This window comes from Ranitomeya variabilis, chromosome 1 (genome assembly GCF_051348905.1).
Source record: "Ranitomeya variabilis isolate aRanVar5 chromosome 1, aRanVar5.hap1, whole genome shotgun sequence".
In the NCBI taxonomy this organism is placed as follows: Eukaryota; Metazoa; Chordata; class Amphibia; order Anura; family Dendrobatidae; genus Ranitomeya; species Ranitomeya variabilis.
The window spans coordinates 1,092,782,031-1,092,798,616 of NC_135232.1; the positions used below are offsets into that span (position 1 = coordinate 1,092,782,031).

At 43.1% G+C, this 16,586-nt stretch overlaps 1 protein-coding gene across 4 annotated transcripts in view; it reads right to left on the reverse strand.

Moving 5' to 3' along the window:
- The window catches only part of LOC143788907 (ADP-ribosyl cyclase/cyclic ADP-ribose hydrolase 2-like), a 75,028-nt gene that overhangs the window by 4,267 nt on the left and 54,175 nt on the right, over positions 1-16,586 (reverse strand). For all 4 annotated transcript variants that reach the window (XM_077278945.1, XM_077278969.1, XM_077278897.1 and 1 more), the window contains 5 exons: positions 16,101-16,236; positions 14,421-14,503; positions 6,068-6,144; positions 5,572-5,664; positions 2,551-2,637 (listed from right to left, as the gene is read on the reverse strand). In XM_077278945.1, the coding sequence (XP_077135060.1) occupies positions 2,551-2,637; positions 5,572-5,664; positions 6,068-6,144; positions 14,421-14,503; positions 16,101-16,236 (476 nt within the window). The remainder of the gene's footprint in view (positions 1-2,550; positions 2,638-5,571; positions 5,665-6,067; positions 6,145-14,420; positions 14,504-16,100; positions 16,237-16,586) is intronic.

Sequence of the window (16,586 nt, forward strand, 5' to 3'; positions counted from 1 at the left end):
GTTCAGCTGGATTGAGAGAACAATAAATTATTACAACAACCGCTGTGTTTATTTCATTAAAATACTTTTTAATAATGTGTGTGTCTTTTTTTAACCCTTTCAGACAATTGGATTAATAATGGATAGGTGTCATAATTGACGCCTCTCCATTATTAATCTGGCTTAATGTCACCTTACAATAGCAAGGTGACATTAACCCTTCATTACCCCATATCCCACCGCTACAGGGAGTGGGAAGAGAGTGGCCAAGTGCCAGAATAGGCGCATCTTCCAGATGTGCCTTTTCTGGGGTGGCTGGGGGCAGATGTTTTTAGCCACGGGGGGGCCAATAACCATGGACCCTCTCCTGGCTATTAATATCTGCCCTCAGTCACTAGCTTTACCACTCTGGCAGAGAAAATTGCGCGGAAGCCCACGCCAATTTTTACCGCGATTTAACCCTTTATTTTAGCAGCTACAGCACCCAAATTTTGCACATACACACTACTAACATTAGTAGTGTGGAATATGCAAAAAAAAAGGGGATATGAGATGGTTTACTGTATGTAAACCATGTCTCATATCATGTCGGGTTTGGGAAGGAGAAATGAAAAGCCGGCAATTGAATTACCGACTTTTCACTAACACTGCTGCGTATTTCTCACAAGTCACTCTGCTGGTCCGTGTGTAATCCGTATTTTTCTCGCCCCCATAGACTTTCATTGGTGATTTATTTGCGCAATACGGTGACAAACGCAGCATGCTGCGATTTTGTATGGCCGTAGAACGCCGTATATTACGGATCAGTAAAATACGGCTGATAGGAGCTGGGACATAGAGAATCATTGGGCCGTGTGTTATGCGTATTTTACGGATGTATTTTCTGCGCTCATACGTCCGTAAAACTCGCCAGTGTGACGCCGGCCTAAAACAACCTTATGTGGTGCCATGGACGCGATAAACTAAGTTATCACCTTAATATAATCTTTGCTGCTTCTCCTTTACCAACCAACTTAAAGGAAACTAGTAAAGTCCTTTATGCTGACTTGTCTGAGGCGCAGCGTGGGGTAGTGAAATATTGATTTTAGTGTCCTGTCAATTAGGAGTTAATATGAAGTCTTTTTTGAGATCGCCCATCTTAATCTGTGCAGAGTACAGTCAGCAAGTAGACAACTGACACAAAGGCTCCTCATAATACACTGATTATTAGGTTTCTGCCTATGCACAGTAACTTAGAGAAACCTATCAATGGCTATGGACGCCATTGACATGGAAAAAATGTATTTTACCTATGTTAGTGAAATTGTACTAACTTAAATTCCTTTTATTCCTTAATTTGTATCCAGTTTGCAACTAGATTCAAGTTACAGATTTTTCTCATGGGGGATTGTCTCTCCCAGTAATATAGGCTGGATGTGAGTTCTATGTGTGTAGTCAGGCTGCCTCTGTCTTCACTGCTCATATCTCAGCACAGCTTCTATCCTGCACTTATTGTCTTTTCATGTGCTTTACTCTTTTTTTACAGACTGTTTTATCTGCCGATGTAGTTGCAAAGCTGGATTTCTCCGTGTTGGCACACTGGATTATTACAATACCGGTAACTGTATTAATATGGCATGATAATGTGTGCAAACTGTAAAGCGCTGTGGAATATGTTAGCGCTATATAAAAATAAAGATTATTATTAATATGTACTAGAACTTATAAATCCGCATCACTAGTCTCAATATCAGGCCGGGGTCACACTTGCGAGTGCAATGCGAGCAACAATATTGCCTTGCGCAGGCGTGTACTCCGGAGGACAGAGAATGAACTTCAATCCAATATTGCGGCCAGCATGCAGCCAGCGGGTAAGGAAAGGGTGAATCAAACACCTCAAAACCCCGCCCATATGACCCAAAACTGGTCCCGCCAAATTCAGGTGACAGGTTCCCTTTAATAGGTTTTAAAATAATTAAAAAAATTAAAACTTTTTCTTTTTGAGTTTTAGCTTTTGTCTGACTCCTTTTTTTTTTATATATAACCATATTGCTTCCAGTGTGCGGGGATCTGGCCTTACAGAACATTTGGTATGAAAGCTTCATGATGGGGACTAATAAACATCTAGCCCTGCAAGTGCAAACCTAATGTGAGCAGAGGATGAGCAGTGCAAAGAGCCAGGGATAATTGGCTACACCATTCAGATCCAGGACTGCAGCCTCCAGATATAAGACCCAACATTAGTGATGAGCGAGTATACTCATTGCTCGGGTGGTTTCAAGTATTTATGACTGCTTGGGGATTTAGTTTTTGTTGATTCAGCTGCATGATTTACAGCTGCTAGCCAGCCTGAGTACATGTGGGGGTTGCCTGGTTGCTTGGGAATCCCCACATGTAATCAAGCTGTCTAGTAGCTGTAAATCATCTAGCTGTGGCAAGGAAAACTAAATCTCCGAGCAGTCATAAATATATTCGGAAACCACCCAAGCAACGAGTATATTCGCTCATCACTACCCAACATATGTATAACACGTACAATATTCAGGTGGAATCGTTTTATTATTGGCGCTCTACTAATGTATTGTTACTTACCGATAATTGTCATAGCAGTGGTACAAAAAACCTCTGTGAGACAAGACAGATTCTAATGTAGCTGTGCTGTTCCTTCCACAGGAATCCCTGTGAAAGAGAATATTAAGCTTTATAACATCTGTTGAGATGCTGTAAAAAAAAAATGAGACAACTCCTAGATGACTTCCACAGCCAGATTTGGCGCCATCCACTCAGCTTTGCCGGATCAGGCAGCTCATGGTTTTTTACCCTATAACCCCTATGCAGGAATCTGGACTTCTCCACAATGGCCCCTGGGTGGCACATGTGGACAAGCTGATGACTCATGGAGAGCATTGAGAGATGAAAGAGGTCCTGTCACCAGGTCAAAAGTGGCCAGTTTTTGCTCTTATTTTATTCCCTCTGCTCTACGGAGTATTAAATTTTGTTTTATATCAAATCAAGCATTTGGATAGAGATTTTTTAATTTAATTTTTATGGTCTTTACTAAGGGGGCATTGCTCACAGGTTTCTCCGGTGACGTGTCTTTAGGCTGCTCTGCATAATTTCCCTGTAAGGGTATTTGTCCACATTCAGGTTTGCTTCAGGCTTTGGTCAGGATTTTATGCAGGTAAAATCTTGACCAAAAATGCACCTGAGGTCACTGGCAGGTCACCTGCGGTGTTCCTGCGTGTTTTGCTCATTGAAGCAACATGCTGTGTTCTGAAAAAAACGCAACGCATGTGCATTTTTGCAGGAAAAACGCATGCGTTTTTTAATGCACAGTGGAGACAGGATTTCATTAAATCCCCTCCACTGTGCTGTAACATCTGGACGCTGCGTTTTTGACGCTGCGGCTCAGCGGTGCGTCAAAAACGCAGCGTATCTTGAACGTGGACACATACCCTTAGAGAAAAATCAGCAAGGGACTGATATATACAGAAAAGCTAAATGAACTCTCAATAGGCAAATTCTAATACCAGAAAGGAGAGATAATCTTATGAATAGAATAAAATATAACTTTATGGAAAGATTAAAAGGACATAAAATACAAACAAACACACAAAGTCTACCTTACTATAACTACATTAAGTGCAAGTGCTCAAAAGATTTGATCTCACCAATGTGCCATGTTGAAATATCTTCTTCCAAACAGGATTACAGAAGCAGATATTAAAGGGATAATTTATTTTTTGCCCTGTCACGACCTATGTATTGCTCCTGACAAGACCAGTACCAGAATGTGGCAAAGTGCACTTGCACTTTATATAGTTATAGTAAGGTGTTCTTTGTTTGTTTGTGTTTATTCTAGGCCCTTTTAATCTTAGAATAAATTATAACTTTTAATAGTATTTATAAGATTATCTCTCCTTGCTGGTATTATAATTTCAGTATAAGCTACACCCCCTTGGTAAAGACCATCAAAATTAGCATATTGGCACCACTAAATAAAAATTTCCAGAACCGTATGTCAGATTAAAGGCTCATACTCATTCGTGAGAAAAACGGACGAGTGCAATCTGATAATAAATTGGATTGCACTCGGACCAATGTTATTCAATGGGTGACATCTCATCTGCAATTTTTTTTCTCAGCCGAAATCAGACTGAGAAAAAAATCACAACATGGTGCAATTTGCTGCTTATCTCGGACGAGACTCGCCAATGCAATTCAATGGGTGATGAAAAAAAATCGCATAGCACCATGCGAGTGCTGTTCAATTTTTACGCACCGGTGTCCTTTGAAAAGCTGGTAATTTATATGCGGCTACTGTAAAATCACACGGACAGGTTATCATAGAAAAGATAGAAGAGATACAGTATATACACTTAGATTACATATACAGCTCTGACAAAAATTAAGAGACTGCAAAATGTTCAACAGGGCAGACAAAGTGCGCCGGAGCCGCAGCGTGAAAACAAGAAGAGGAGGTCATCATAAGAAGATGGGAGGCCCCGGACCGCGACGCCCACCAGATCGGACCGCAGCGGGACCACCCCTGGGTGAGTATAATCTAACCTCCTTTCCTCATCTTTCAGGATACATTGGGGGCTTATCTACAGCATTCCAGAATGCTGTAGATACGCCCCTGATGCTGGTGGGCTTAGCTCATCTTCGATTTTGGGGGTGACAGGTTACCTTTAACATGGGCATACAGGTTATAGAATGCTTAAAATGGCATTCTATAACCTGCAGGCATGGGAATTCGGAACAAGCACTAGACATCTTAGGGACAACTGATGCTGATGGAAGGCGACAGCAATGTTAATGAAGACCGGAAGCAGAATTTTCTATCAGACACCGGATGCCTCATAGCCTGGAAGAATTCCTCTGTCTCGGGCAGCATTGATAAGCTGTCAGGTTCCCTTTAATACATAAAATTACATTTCTAAAGCATTCTTTAAAGGGAAATTCTCAAGTTGCCTCTTGAGAAGCTCAAAGCTGTGCAGTCTCCTTACTTCCTGATGGAATGGGGCGCGGATGCTCCTCCTTGAGTAACAATTTTGACCAGGAGTTTTGTCCTGCTACAACACAATTACAATTTGTCAGTGTTTGTTTTGAGTTTATACTGTTATGAGTATATTTGCATATAGCGATAACAAGGCATTTGAACAAGCACAAGGCTTAGGAAAGTGAGAGCGATGATTAGGAGAACTGCTCTGGAAACTAGATGCTGGGGGCCTGGGAATTGTGATTCTACAGGACAGACAAGAGCAACTCGGTTAGGAGCTGAGAGGGAGGGGGTGAGGTGAGCAGAAAACTGCTGTATAGAAATCAATGTGCTGGAGGAAGATGACTGTGATCTCAGGAGTTCACTCCTCTCCTGGAATGTGACTACTGTGCACACTATGCCAAGCTCTCGTTGCCAAGCTCCATGGAAACCAGCTGCACACAAGGTAAGATTAAAGCTCTCATTGCAGTAGGATGACAACAGATAGAAAAACAAGTTGCTTATTTTCATGCTGCCTACTTAATTTAGGCAATTTTTTAACTTGAGAATACCCCTGTATAAAAAGTAATAAGTAAGACTCCTGAAAGCTTTAAAGATCTATTTGTACTTACACATTCACACCATCAATTTCATCCATCACCCAAATGCTGATGCTGGAAACTTTGTCATTTTGAAAATTTGGTATTTCATAGTCAGCTAAAAAACTTGATAGAATAAAAAGAAAATCAAATGATAAAACTGCTGTGAAATATTGACAGTTTACAGTAATACAATAAGTAATATAATGGAAAGTGGGGTTTTAATCATATGGTTTATGTAAATATTTCCCATAACTAAAAAGGAAATGACCAGAAGACTCATTGTCTTTTCTCCATGGCAACATCCTTAGTAATACCTTATACAGATCTATGATTCATCTGATCCGTCCATACAATACTGCCTAAACTGTACCCAGAAGAATCAGCCAAATATCAACGCTCCACTTCTGTAGTAAATTGGTCCAAGTCAACTTAAAGGAGCAAGTTACAAACTTGGCCGATCATGTTAATACTGGCGAGTTAGATATTTAAAAAAAAAATGTCTGTGTCCAATTTTATAATTTCTCACCCAGGAACTGGGAATGCGCCTCCTGGTGTGGATCCATTCAGCATGATCTGTATTTCACCATAGCTGTACTTAGCATACTGTATTGTTAGGAAGACACAGAAAAGACAGATGACAGATTCTTATTAAAGAGGTTGTGTCTGATCTGATATTTTAGTAAATTCTTGTAATCTCTATGAAAAAAATCTAAGGGACATTTTCTTAGAAATGTGTGCAGTATCTCTATTGAAAATCAGACAATTATACAAATGGCACTCTGTTCAATTTCTGATCAGAGTGTGATCAGAGTGTGTTCAAAGTGTGTTCAGAAGAGTTTGATCAGAGTGTGATCAGTGTGTTCAGAAGAGTGATCAGACTGTGTTCAGAGTGTGATCAGGGTGTGCCCAGAGTGTGTTCAGAAAGAAGAGTGTGTTCAGAGTGTGTTCAGTGTGTTCAGACTGTGTTCAGAAGAGTATGATCAGTGTGTTCAGAGTGTGTTCAGAAGAGTGTTCAGAGTGTGTTCAGAAGAGTGTGTTCAGAAGAGTGTGATCAGACTGTGTTCAGAGTGTGATCAGAGTGTGTTCAGAGTATGTTCAGAAGAGTGTGATCAGAGTGTGTTCAGAAGATTGTGATCAGAATGTGTTCAGAGTGTGATCAGAGTGTGTTCAGAAGAGTGTGATCAGAGTGTGTTCAGAAGATTGTAATCAGAGTGAGTTAAGAGTGTGATCAGAGTGTGATCTGAGTGTGATCAGAGTGTGTTCACAGTGTGTTCAGAAGAGTGTGATCAGAGTGTTCAGAGTGTGTTCAGAAGAGTGTGATCAGAGTGTTCAGTGTGTTGAGAAGAGTGTGATCAGAGTGTGTTCAGAAGGGTGTGATCAGAGTGTGTTCAGAAGATTGTGATCAGAGTGTGATCAGAGTGTGTTCACAGTGTGTTCAGAAGAGTGTGATCAGAGTGTTCAGTGTTATGGACCTGGTGGTTAGGTGCACCCGGAATGACCTGATAGTATACACGGAATAGGGACTAGCTCTGGGGAAGTGGGAACTCTGCTGACCGCAAACCCTACTCCTATCACACACACTAGAAATAGCCGTGGAGCGTGCCTGACTCTGCCTAGACGCCTCTTCACAGCCTAAGAGCTAACTACCCCTAAAGATAGGAAACAAAGCCTCACCTTGCCTCAGAGAAATTCCCCAAAGGTAAAGGCAGCCCCCCACAAGTATTGACTGTGAGTTAAGAGGAATATACAAACACAGGAAAGAAATAGGTTTCAGCAAAGGAGGCCAGTCTAACTAAACAGATTGAGGATAGAACAGAGATCTTTGCGGTCAACACAAAAAACTACAAATAACCACACAGAGTGTGCAAAAAGACCCCCGCACTGACTCACGGTGCGGTGGTGCCACTCTGCACCCCCAGAGCTTCCAACTAGCAAGGAAATATAATGGTTGCAAGCTGGACTAGAACTTAAGCAAGAAAACAATGAGCCAAAAATAAACAAGCAGGAACTTAGCTTCTGCTGGAATAGACAGGTCCTCAGAAAGGTCCCAGAGAGATCTGAACCAATGCTAAGACATCGACAGCTGGCATACACTAACGATCTGAGTGGAGTTAAATAGAGAAGCCAGTCTAGCAACAAATGAGCAGGTGAGAAAAGCACCTCAATGGCTAGTAGCTCCACTCACAGCCACCAGAGGGAGTTCACAGACAGAACTCGCCGAAGTACCATTCATGACCACAGGAGGGAGTTCGAGAACGGAACTCACAACAGTACCCCCCCCTTGAGGAGGGGTCACCGAACCCTCACCAGAGCCCCCCATACTCCAACTCCCCCTCGACCAACACCGGAGCAGGAGGATCAACGGAGGGAACCATAGGCGCCATATATCTCCGCAGCAACGACCTATGGAACACATTATGGATGGCAAAAGAAGCAGGAAGGGCCAAACGAAATGACACAGGATTGAGAATTTCAGAAATCTTATAAGGACCAATGAAACGAGGCTTAAACTTAGGAGAAGAAACCCTCATAGGAACATGACGAGACGACAACCAAACCAAGTCCCCAACACGAAGTCAGGGACCAACCCGGCGAAACGTTGAGCCTTCTCCTGGGACAAAGTCAAATTGTCCACCACATGAGTCCAAATCTGTTGCAACCTGTCCACCACAGAATCCACACCAGGACAGTCCGAAGGCTCAACCTGCCCTGAAGAAAAACGAGGATGAAAACCAGAATTACAAAAAAAAGGCGAAACCAAAGTAGCCGAACTGGCCCAATTATTAAGGGCCAACTCAGCCAATGGCAAGAAGGTCACCCAATCATCCTGATCCGCAGAAACAAAGCATCTCAGATATGTTTCCAAAGTCTGATTGGTTCGTTCGGTTTGGCTATTTGTCTGAGGATGGAAGGCCGAAGAAAAAGACAAATCAATGCCCATCTTAGCACAAAAGGACCGCCAAAACCTTGAAACAAACTGGGAACCTCTGTCAGACACAATGTTCTCCGGAATGCCATGCAAACGAACCACATGCTAGAAAAATAATGGAACCAAATCAGACGAGGAAGGCAACTTAGGCAAGGGCACCAAATGGACCATTTTAGAGAAACGATCACAAACCACCCAAATGACCGACATCCTTTGAGAAACAGGGAGATCTGAAATAAAATCCATGGAAACATGCGTCCAGGGCCTTTTCGGGACCACTGGCACGAGAACAGCAGGGCTTAGCCCGAGCACAAGTCCCACAAGACTGCACAAAAGAACGCACATCCCGCAACAAGGAAGGCCACCAAAAGGACCTAGCCACCAAATCTCTGGTACCAAAAATCCCAGGATGACCAGCCAACACCGAACAATGAACCTCAGAGATAACTCTACTAGTCCATTTATCAGGGACAAACAGTTTCTCCGCTGGACAACGGTCAGGTCTATCAGCCTGGAACTCCTGCAGCACACGCCGCAAATCAGGGGAGATGGCAGACAGAACTACCCCTTCTCTAAGAATACCAGCCAGCTCAGGAACTCCAGGAGAATCAGGCACAAAACTCCTTGAAAGGGCATCAGCCTTCACATTCTTAGAACCCGGAAGGTATGAAACCACAAAATTGAAACGAGAGAAAAACAGCGACCAACGAGCCTGTCTAGGATTCAACCGCTTGGCAGACTCGAGATAAGTCAGATTCTTGTGATCCGTCAAGACCACCACGCGATGCTTGGCTTCTTCCAGCCAATGTCGCCACTCCTCGAATGCCCACTTCATAGCCAACAACTCCCGATGGCCAACATCATAATTACGCTCAGCAGGCGAAAACTTTCTAGAAAAGAAAGCACATGGCTTCATTACAGAGCCATCAGAACTTCTCTGAGACAGAACAGCCCCTGCTCCAATCTCAGAAGCATCAACCTCGACCTGAAAAGGGAGCGAAATATCTGGCTGACAGAACACCGGAGCCGAAGAGAAACGACGTTTCAACTCCTGAAAAGCTTCAACGGCGGCAGAGGACCAATTCACCACATCAGCACCCTTCTTGGTCAAATCAGTCAACGGTTTAACAACACTAGAAAAATTAGCGATGAAGCGACGGTAAAAATTAGCAAAGCCCAGGAATTTCTGAAGGCTCTTCACAGATGTAGGCTGAGTCCAATCAAAAATGGCCTGAACTTTAACAGGGTCCATCTCGACAGTAGAAGGGGAAAAAATGAAGCCCAAATAGGAAACCTTCTGAACTCCAAAGAGACATTTAGATCCCTTCACGAACAAGGCATTAGCACGAAGGACCTGGAACACCATTCTGACCTGCTTCACATGAGACTCCCAATCATCCGAAAAAACCAAAATATCATCCAAATATACAATCATGAATCTATCCAGATACTTTCGGAAGATGTCATGCATAAAGGATTGAAACACAGAGGGGGCATTAGAAAGCCCGAATGGCATTACCAAGTACTCAAAATGGCCCTCGGGCGTATTAAATGCTGTTTTCCATTCATCGCCCTGTTTAATACGCACCAGATTATACGCCCCTCGAAGATCTATCTTGGTGAACCAACTAGCCCCCTTAATCCGAGCAAACAAATCAGACAGTAGAGGCAAAGGGTACTGAAATTTGACCGTGATCTTATTGAGAAGGCGGTAATCTATACAAGGTCTCAGAGAACCATCCTTCTTGGCCACAAAAAAGAACCCTGCTCCCAATGGTGACGACGACGGGCGAATATGCCCTTTCTCCAAGGACTCCTTTATATAACTCCGCATAGCGGCGTGTTCTGGCACAGACAAATTGAAAAGTCGTCCCTTAGGGAATTTGCTACCAGGAATCAACTTAATAGCGCAATCACAATCCCTATGAGGAGGAAGGGCACTGGATTTGGGCTCATCAAATACATCCCGGTAATCCGACAAAAACTCAGGGACTTCAGAAGGAGTAGAGGAAGAAATTGACAACGATGGAACATCCCCATGTACCCCTTGACAACCCCAACTGGACACAGACATTGATTTCCAATCCAGTACTGGATTATGGACCTGTAGCCATGGCAAACCCAACACGACCACATCATGCAGATTATGCAACACCAAAAAGCGAATATCCTCCCGATGTGCAGGAGCCATGCACATGGTCAACTGGGTCCAGTACTGAGGCTTATTCCTGGCCAAAGGCGTAGCATCAATTCCCCTCAAAGGAATAGGATACTGCAATGGCTCCAAGAAAAAACCACAGCGCCTGGCAAACTCCAAGTCCATCAAATTCAGGGCAGCGCCTGAATCCACAAATGCCATAACAGAGTAGGACGACAAAGAGCAAATCAGAGTAACGGACAAAAGAAATTTAGGCTGTACAGTACCAATGGTGACCGACCTAGCGAACCGCTTAGTGCGCTTAGGACAATCAGAGATAGCATGAGTGGAGTCACCACAGTAAAAACACAACCCATTCTGACGTCTGTGTTTTTGCCGTTCAGCTCTGGTCAAAGTCCTATCACATTGCATAGGCTCAGGCCTCTGCTCAGAGGATACCGCCAAATGGTGCACAGTTTTGCGCTCACGTAAGCGCCGATCGATCTGTATGGCCAAGGACATTGATTCATTCAGACCAGCAGGCGTGGGGAACCCCACCATAACATCCTTAAGAGCTTCAGAAAGACCCTTTCTGAAAATTGCTGCCAGGGCACACTCATTCCATTGAGTAAGCACAGACCACTTTCTGAACTTCTGGCAATAAACCTCCGCTTCATCCTGCCCCTGACACAAAGCCAGCAAAATTTTCTCTGCCCGGTCCACAGAATTAGGTTCATCATAAAGTAATCCCAGCGCCAGAAAAAACGCATCTACATTACCCAATGCAGGATCTCCTGGCGCCAGGGAGAATGCCCAGTCTTGAGGGTCGCCACACAACAAAGAAATAATGATTTTTACTTGCTGAATGGGGTCACCAGAAGAGCAGGGTTTCAGAGCAAGAAACAGTTTACAATTATTTTTGAAATTCAGAAACTTAGATCTATCCCCAGAAAACAAATCAGGAATTGGTATTCTAGGCTCTAATATCGGATTCTGAACTACATAATTTTGAATGCTTTGTACCCTTGCAGTGAGTTGATCAACACTAGAGAACAGACCCTGAATGTCCATATCTGCACCTGAGTTCTGAACCACCCAGACGTTAAGGGGAAAAGAGAGACAAAACACACTGCAGAGGAAAAAAAAATGGTCTCAGAACTTCTCTTTTCCCTCTATTGAGATGCATTAACACTATGTGGGCCAGCTGTACTGTTATGGACCTGGTGGTTAGGTGCACCCGGAATGACCTGATAGTATACATGGAATAGGGACTAGCTCTGGGGAAGTGGGAACTCTGCTGACCGCAAACCCTACTCCTATCACACACACTAGAAATAGCCGTGGAGCGTGCCTGACTCTGCCTAGACGCCTCTTCACAGCCTAAGAGCTAACTACCCCTAAAGATAGGAAACAAAGCCTCACCTTGCCTCAGAGAAATTCCCCAAAGGTAAAGGCAGCCCCCCACAAGTATTGACTGTGAGTTAAGAGGAATATACAAACACAGGAAAGAAATAGGTTTCAGCAAAGGAGGCCAGTCTAACTAAACAGATTGAGGATAGAACAGAGATCTTTGCGGTCAACACAAAAAACTACAAATAACCACACAGAGTGTGCAAAAAGACCCCCACACCAACTCACGGTGCGGTGGTGCCACTCTGCACCCCCAGAGCTTCCAACTAGCAAGGAAATATCATGGTTGCAAGCTGGACTAGAATTTAAGCAAGAAAACAATGAGCAAAAAATAAACAAGCAGGAACTTAGCTTCTGCTGGAATAGACAGGTCCTCAGAAAGGTCCCAGAGAGATCTGAACCAATGCTAAGACATCGACAGCTGGCATACACTAACGATCTGAGTGGAGTTAAATAGAGAAGCCAGTCTAGCAACAAATGAGGAGCAGGTGAGAAAAGCACCTCAATGGCTAGTAGCTCCACTCACAGCCACCAGAGGGAGTTCACAGACAGAACTCGCCGAAGTACCATTCATGACCACAGGAGGGAGTTCGAGAACGGAACTCACAACAGTTCAGAGTGTGTTCAGGAGAGTGTGATCAGAGTGTTCAGAGTGTGTTGAGAAGAGTGTGATCAGAGTGTGCTCAGAGTGTGTTCAGAAGGGTGTGATCAGAGTGTGTTCAGAAGAGTGTGATCAAACTGTGTTCAAAGTGTGTTCAGAGTGTGTTCAGAAGTGTGTTCAGAAGATTGTGATCAGAGTGTGATCAAAGTGTGTTCAGAAGATTGTGATCAGAGTGTGTTCAGAGTGTGATCAGAGTGTGTTCAGAGTGTGTTCAGAAGAGTGTGATCAGAGTGTGTTCAGAAGATTGTGATCAGAGTGTGTTAAGAGTGTGATCAGAGTGTGATCTGAGTGTGATCAGAGTGTGTTCACAGTGTATTTAGAAGAGTGTGATCAGAGTGTGTTCAGAAGAGTGTGATCAGAGTGTTCAGTGTTGAGAAGAGTGTGATCAGAGTGTGTTCACAGTGTGTTCAGAAGAGTGTGATCAGAGTGTGTTCAGAAGAGTGTGATCAGAGTGTTCAGTGTGTTGAGAAGAGTGTGATCAGAGTGTGTTCAGAGTGTGTTCAGAAGGGTGTGATCAGAGTGTGTTCAGAAGATTGTGATCAGAGTGTGTTAACAGTGTGATCAGAGTGTGTTCACAGTGTGTTCAGAAGAGTGTGATCAGAGTGTTCAGAGTGTGTTCAGAAGAGTGTGATCAGAGTGTGTTGAGAAGAGTGTGATCAGAGTGTGCTTAGAGTGTGTTCAGAAGGGTGTGATCAGAGTGTGTTCAGAAGAGTGTGATCAAACTGTGTTCAAAGTGTGTTCAGAGTGTGTTCAGAAGAGTGTGATTAGAGTGTGTTCAGTGTGTTCAGAGTGTGTTCTGAAGAGTGTGTTCAGAGTGTGATCAGAGTGTGTTCAGTTTGTTCAGAGTGTGTTAAGAGTGTGTTAAGAGTGTGTTCAGAGTGTGATCAGAGTGTGATCAGAGTGTGTTCAGAGTGTGTTCAGTTTGTTCAGTGTGTTCAGAAGAGTGTGTTCAGAGTGTGATCAGAGTGTGATCAGAGTGTGTTCAGAGTGTGTTCAGAGCGCGATCAGAGTGTGATCACATTGTGATTAGAGCAGGATCAGAGTGCGATCGGATTCTCTCAGATGAGGAGAAGATGGAGAAAAAAAAAGTCTCCATGTGAGGCTGCGAAAATCAGTCTTCATTCAGATATCATCCGAGTACAGTCCGATTTTTCCCACGCACACAGACTTGCATGGTCGATTGCGAGCCGAATATTGGATCAAACTCTGACATGCAAACTTGAACATGTGCATGGCCGGCCATGTAACAACATTGGTCCGGTTGTAATTCGATGATTTGTTGGATTGCACTCGGACAGAAAATATGCTCGTCTGCACCTGCTGTAAAGATGGCCGGACAGGTTCATTAACTGGTGAATTGTTCATTCAACTGTTATTCCTTTCAACCTCACCAAATACATTCAAGGTAGGTTTGGCTAATCAAGCAGGTGTTCTCAATGGGAGAAGGGAATAACTCGCTGCAGCATATTTACTTTGAGAACAAAATTGAATTTCAACATGCCCAACCTTTATTTTTCCTCTATGACGTCTGCCAAATATTAGTTGATCATCTACTGTAACCTATATTAGACCAATTGCATGACGTGTGAACCAAGCCTTAGAGGACACCTAAAGAATGAAGTAATCAGGACGTGCTCTTCTACACCGCCACCATTTCACCTTATCCCACCACAAATTTTGCACTACTGGTTTCCATTGTGGCCTCGGGGGTATCATATATAGAATCCCCAGTAATAACTTACATTAACAGAAGCCAGCCTCCAGAAAGACTCCTCAGCGTTGTGTTCGCACTCTGACGTAATCGGACAAGAGTCGTAGTTAAATCCTGGAATGTGATAAAATATACATATCCTTATAAATTTACCTGGTATACATTATATATGGACATTTTTTTCCTCAGACAATTTTGAAAAATCCTATCTGTATCTACCATTATGGTTTTAAGCCCTTCATGACAATGGCGATTTTCCATTCTCATTTTTTCCTCCCTTTCTTCCAAGAGCCATAACTTTTTTATTTCTCAGTCAATATATCTACATGAGGACTTGTTTTTTTTTGCTTTTTTGCAAGATGAGTTGTAGTTTTGAATGACGACATTGATTTTACCATAAATTGTACTGAAAAACTTGAAAAAAATTCCAACTATGGTGAAAATGCAAAAAAGTGCAATTCCACAATTGTTTTTGGGGCTTTTTATTTATTATGTTCCTTATACGGTAAAACTGAATTGGCTCTATGATTTCCCAGGTCGGTACGAGAGCGCAGATACCAAACATGTATTGTGTTTTGGTGAAAAATGTTTGGGAAATTTGTAAGAAAAAAAATAATTGCTTTTGTCACTATTTTTGGAATATAGTGCTGTGTGATGGCTTAATTTTTGTGTCCTAATCTGATGTTTTTACTGTTACCAATTTTGGGGTAGATACGATGTTTTGATCACCTCTTTTTACATTTTATGGCAATGTTAATTAATGTAATTCTGGCATTTAATTATTTTTTTGCGTTACGTTGTTTACCAATCGGATTATTTTATTTTGATAGATCTGACATTTTCGTATTCAGCGATACCAAATATGTGTAGTTTTTATTTTTTTAATTGTTTTATTTTCAATGGGACAAAAGGTGAGTGATTTGAAATAGTGTTTTTTTTATTTTGATTTTTTTTGTGTCTTACTGTTCGGAACAGTCCCATTAGGGGACCTGAAGCTGCGATCATCTGATCGCTTGCTTTATACACAACTGTGCATCAGCACTGCTAAACAGAGAAAATCACAATCTACTGTTACTGGCCATGGGCCGGCATTTACAGGAGGATTGTAAACACAGGAATGGTGGTGATCATCAGACCCCCGGTTTTCATGACAACCCGTCGGCTCTCTGAGATCACGTCACAGGCGTGGAATGAGGCACTCCCTGCCGGAGCAGAGATTGACAGAGGGATTTAGCAGGTGAACAGTAATGGGTGGAGTTCCACTCCACCCGCAGCTGTTAAAAGCACATTACGGTTGATTAAATCAGCTGTCATGTGCAAGGAAAGATGTAGGCTCAGTGTGGAGTCGGCATCAAAGGCAGGGACACGACATATGACATACATGTACATCATATGTCATGAAGAGATTTTAAAGAATTGTATTATTGAGATTTGTAGGCAGAGAAAATACTCTCAGACAATAGTATAGCCTTTGACTCACTGATAGTGCTTCTATCACCCATACACAGTATAAGATCTTGAGTTTGAGTCCCATAAAGAATGGAAGTACAAAAAGGGTCTGAAGAGTAAGTAAATGTATAGAGAATTCAACTGGTCACAAGTACTGTGGGCATTAATCCTGTCTCATGACATCCCTGTGTTTATTGGGCTATTTCTGGTATTCTCATCAGTCACATATATGCTTTACCTTGACAGTTGACGGTTGTCTCACCTGAATGATTGCTCGTTCCACAAAAGTACAAGTTATCGATGAGCCATCCCATTAAGGTGTCACCTAGAGGCATATACCGGTTCCCACCATCTGACAATCTGTGCACTAGATGTTTGTTGTTCTCCCAGAAAAGCGACTATAATGAAGAAAGAGTAAATATTATTACTGTCTGTCCATATATCACTGTAGATTCTCATCTCCTGCTCTGGAAGTATCAGTGTAGCGCCCCCACTGTTGCAGGGCCGAGGGGTACCCGGTACCGGGCCTCTGAGTCTCTGCGCTGGGATTGTCACGGTGGCTAGACCCGATCCGTGACCCTGCTGAGGGGCGCCCAATGAAAGGTGCGGATGGTGATGATGTTGTGGTGGTGCGGTGCAGGTCGCAGTAAATAACGAGAACACCAGGTTGCAGTCTCTTTACCTCTTTACTGAAGGCTTCGAGTTAGCCAATCCAGAGCACTGTTAACCGGGCTGTCTGAGACCGGCC